General features: G+C 40.1%; 1 protein-coding gene across 1 annotated transcript in view; it reads right to left on the reverse strand.

Annotated features, from left to right (window-relative positions):
* LOC115217907 (kelch-like protein 10) overlaps window positions 1–2,500 on the reverse strand; it is an 18,053-nt gene that overhangs the window by 6,095 nt on the left and 9,458 nt on the right. The window contains exons 3-4 of the mRNA XM_029787625.2: window positions 1,697–1,866; window positions 1–169 (exon numbers count right to left, since the gene is read on the reverse strand). The exon at window positions 1–169 is cut by the window's left edge and continues 103 nt beyond it. Of these exons, the coding sequence (XP_029643485.1) occupies window positions 1–169; window positions 1,697–1,866 (339 nt within the window). The remainder of the gene's footprint in view (window positions 170–1,696; window positions 1,867–2,500) is intronic.

Genomic DNA, 2,500 nt, shown 5'->3' on the forward strand with positions numbered 1-2,500 from the left:
TTGAAACCTCCCAATGCGTATAGAAAGTGATTGTGAGCAACAATACGGACGCCACTTCGAAGACTTAACATTGGTGGAATCAGTGTCCATTGGTTTAAACCGGATTCGTAATATTCAGCCGAATTAAGAATCTCTTGGCCATCGAATCCCCCACATATGTAAATATGATCTGAAACAAAAGCGAAAGAACAAAATTCATTTATGTAATCCTTTCTCTCAATCCGCCCATTTGTCTCTCTGTCTGCCTGTCTGTTTGTCTATCTACCTACCTGTCTGTTCAGCCACGCATCTGTCTATGTATCGGTCTATATGTCTGTGTGTGTGTGTGTCTGTCTGTATGTTCATCTGTCCTTCCCTCCATCCATCCAATCCGTCCGTCTGCCCACCCATCCGTCTGCCCGCCCGTCCATCTGTCAATCTGTCCGTCCGTCCATCGATCGATCGATCGATCCATGCATCCACCCATTTTCTATCTATCTATCTATCTATCTATCTATCTATCTATCTATCTATCTATCTATCTATCTATCTATCTATCTATCTATCTATCTATCTATCTATCTATCTATCTATCTATCTATCTATCTATCTATCTAGCTAGCTAGCTAGCTAGCTAGCTAGCTATCTCGATTATTATCATTATTCTCATCATCCATCAACCCTCAAAACATGCCCTTCTCCATTAATATGTTATGTGTGCCATTTTTTACATCGTGGTCCGGCTGTTATTGTTGTTTAACCCCCAGACAACTCTGAACAAAAACACTCCAAATGTTATCATTCTATCGTTTCTTTTTGCTTTCTCTCCTTCAAAATATTAACAAAGACACCACTTTGGAGGGAGATTTGCCTCCTATTTCTAGCCGGTCGAGCGACCTTGTAGAAGTTCTCTCACTAATTTACCACCGGCGTCAATCCCGTCCCAAATAAAGTGTGCAGATATACAAGTATATAAATATGTACACACTACACACACATTCACTTCAACATTTAAATTTAATTTGCCAAAATATTTTCGTCGCTCTGAGACCGCGACAAAATTCCTTGCTGCATGTGTATGTATATATATATACATACACATGCAGCACGGAATTTCTCGAGCAGTCATAAATTTCACATGGTCTTCATTAAAAGAAGAAAAAAAGCGCCAAGGGGAGCGGCATAAAAACACGACTAGTGCCATTAAGACTCAAGACGTAGAAGGAAAGGATACGACAAGCAATTGCCGAAATATACTGAACTTCCGTCTAGAAAGCAAATACCTTGATTAGAAATATTGCTTGCTATGCTGATGTCTCCGCAAGCAACACATCAGCAATCCACATAAAGCCTACAGAACTGCATTCAACAACACAACTATTCATATCATCATTGCCACTTGTAAACGAAAAAAGATTAAAAAAAACAGCTCTTTCAAAACACATTTGGTAATTGAGAGACACAGGAAGACCACCAAAATTTCGTGGTAATTGTTAGCTGAGACGCAGACATTTAAAAACGGACCAATAAGCTGCTTTTCTGTCTCACAGATAAATTCCACAACACCCCAGTTTTAATCCCAAGTCTTAATAAAAAGAGCAAATTAATTTCGATTTGCTCACACATGTACAACCACCATTCTTGCTGCATGGCAGACGACAGCTGGCGATCTAGAGTATCTTGAGTAAGTATGGAAGAACGTCTATAAACTATTTACCGTAGAGAACTGTGGCGCTTGCATCACTACGTTGGTGATGCATCGGTTGAATGAAGCTCCATTGGTTTTTGTTTTTGTTGTAGCGTTCAGCCGTGTTCTGGCGCACTTGGCCATCGTAGCCCCCCATGGCATATATAAAGGAGTGTAGCACCACCACACTGATGTAGCATCTGTAATAGAAAACAGTGTGTTTTGGCTAGGGTGAGAGAGAGAGAGAGAGAGAGAGAGAGAGAGAGAGAGAGAGAGAAAGAAAGAGAGAAAGAATGAAAGAGGGGGAGGTAGACAGACAGAGAAGAGAGAGAGTGACACAGAGACAATGAAAAGCAGAGAGAAGGAGAAAGAAAGAGAAAGAGAGAAAGAAAGAGAGAGGTAGAGAGAGAGAGAGAGAGAGAGAGAGAGAGAAAGAAAAGAGAAACAAAGAAAGAACGAAGGGAAGAAAGAAAGAAAGAAAGAAAAGAGAGAGAGAGCGAAACAGAAAGAGAAAATCAGAGAAAGAGAAGGAAAGAACGTAAAAGAAGAAAGAGATGACAAAGAGAGGAAGAGGAAGAGAGAGAAAAGAAAGAGAGAAAGAGAAAGAAAGAACGAAGAGGAAGAGAAAAAGGTGACAGAGAAAGAGAGAGAAAGAGTGGGAAAGACTGACAAAGAGAAAGAAAGAGGAGAGAAAGAGAGAGAGAGAAATAGAAAGAAAGAAAGAAGGAAAGAGAAAGAGTGTAAGACAAAGAGAGAAAAGAGTGTAAGACAAAGAGACAGGAAAAAAACGAAGAGAAAGAAAGAGAGAGAGAGAGAGGGAAAGAGAGAAAGAAA

This window comes from Octopus sinensis, linkage group LG12 (genome assembly GCF_006345805.1).
Source record: "Octopus sinensis linkage group LG12, ASM634580v1, whole genome shotgun sequence".
Classification (NCBI taxonomy): domain Eukaryota; kingdom Metazoa; phylum Mollusca; class Cephalopoda; order Octopoda; family Octopodidae; genus Octopus; species Octopus sinensis.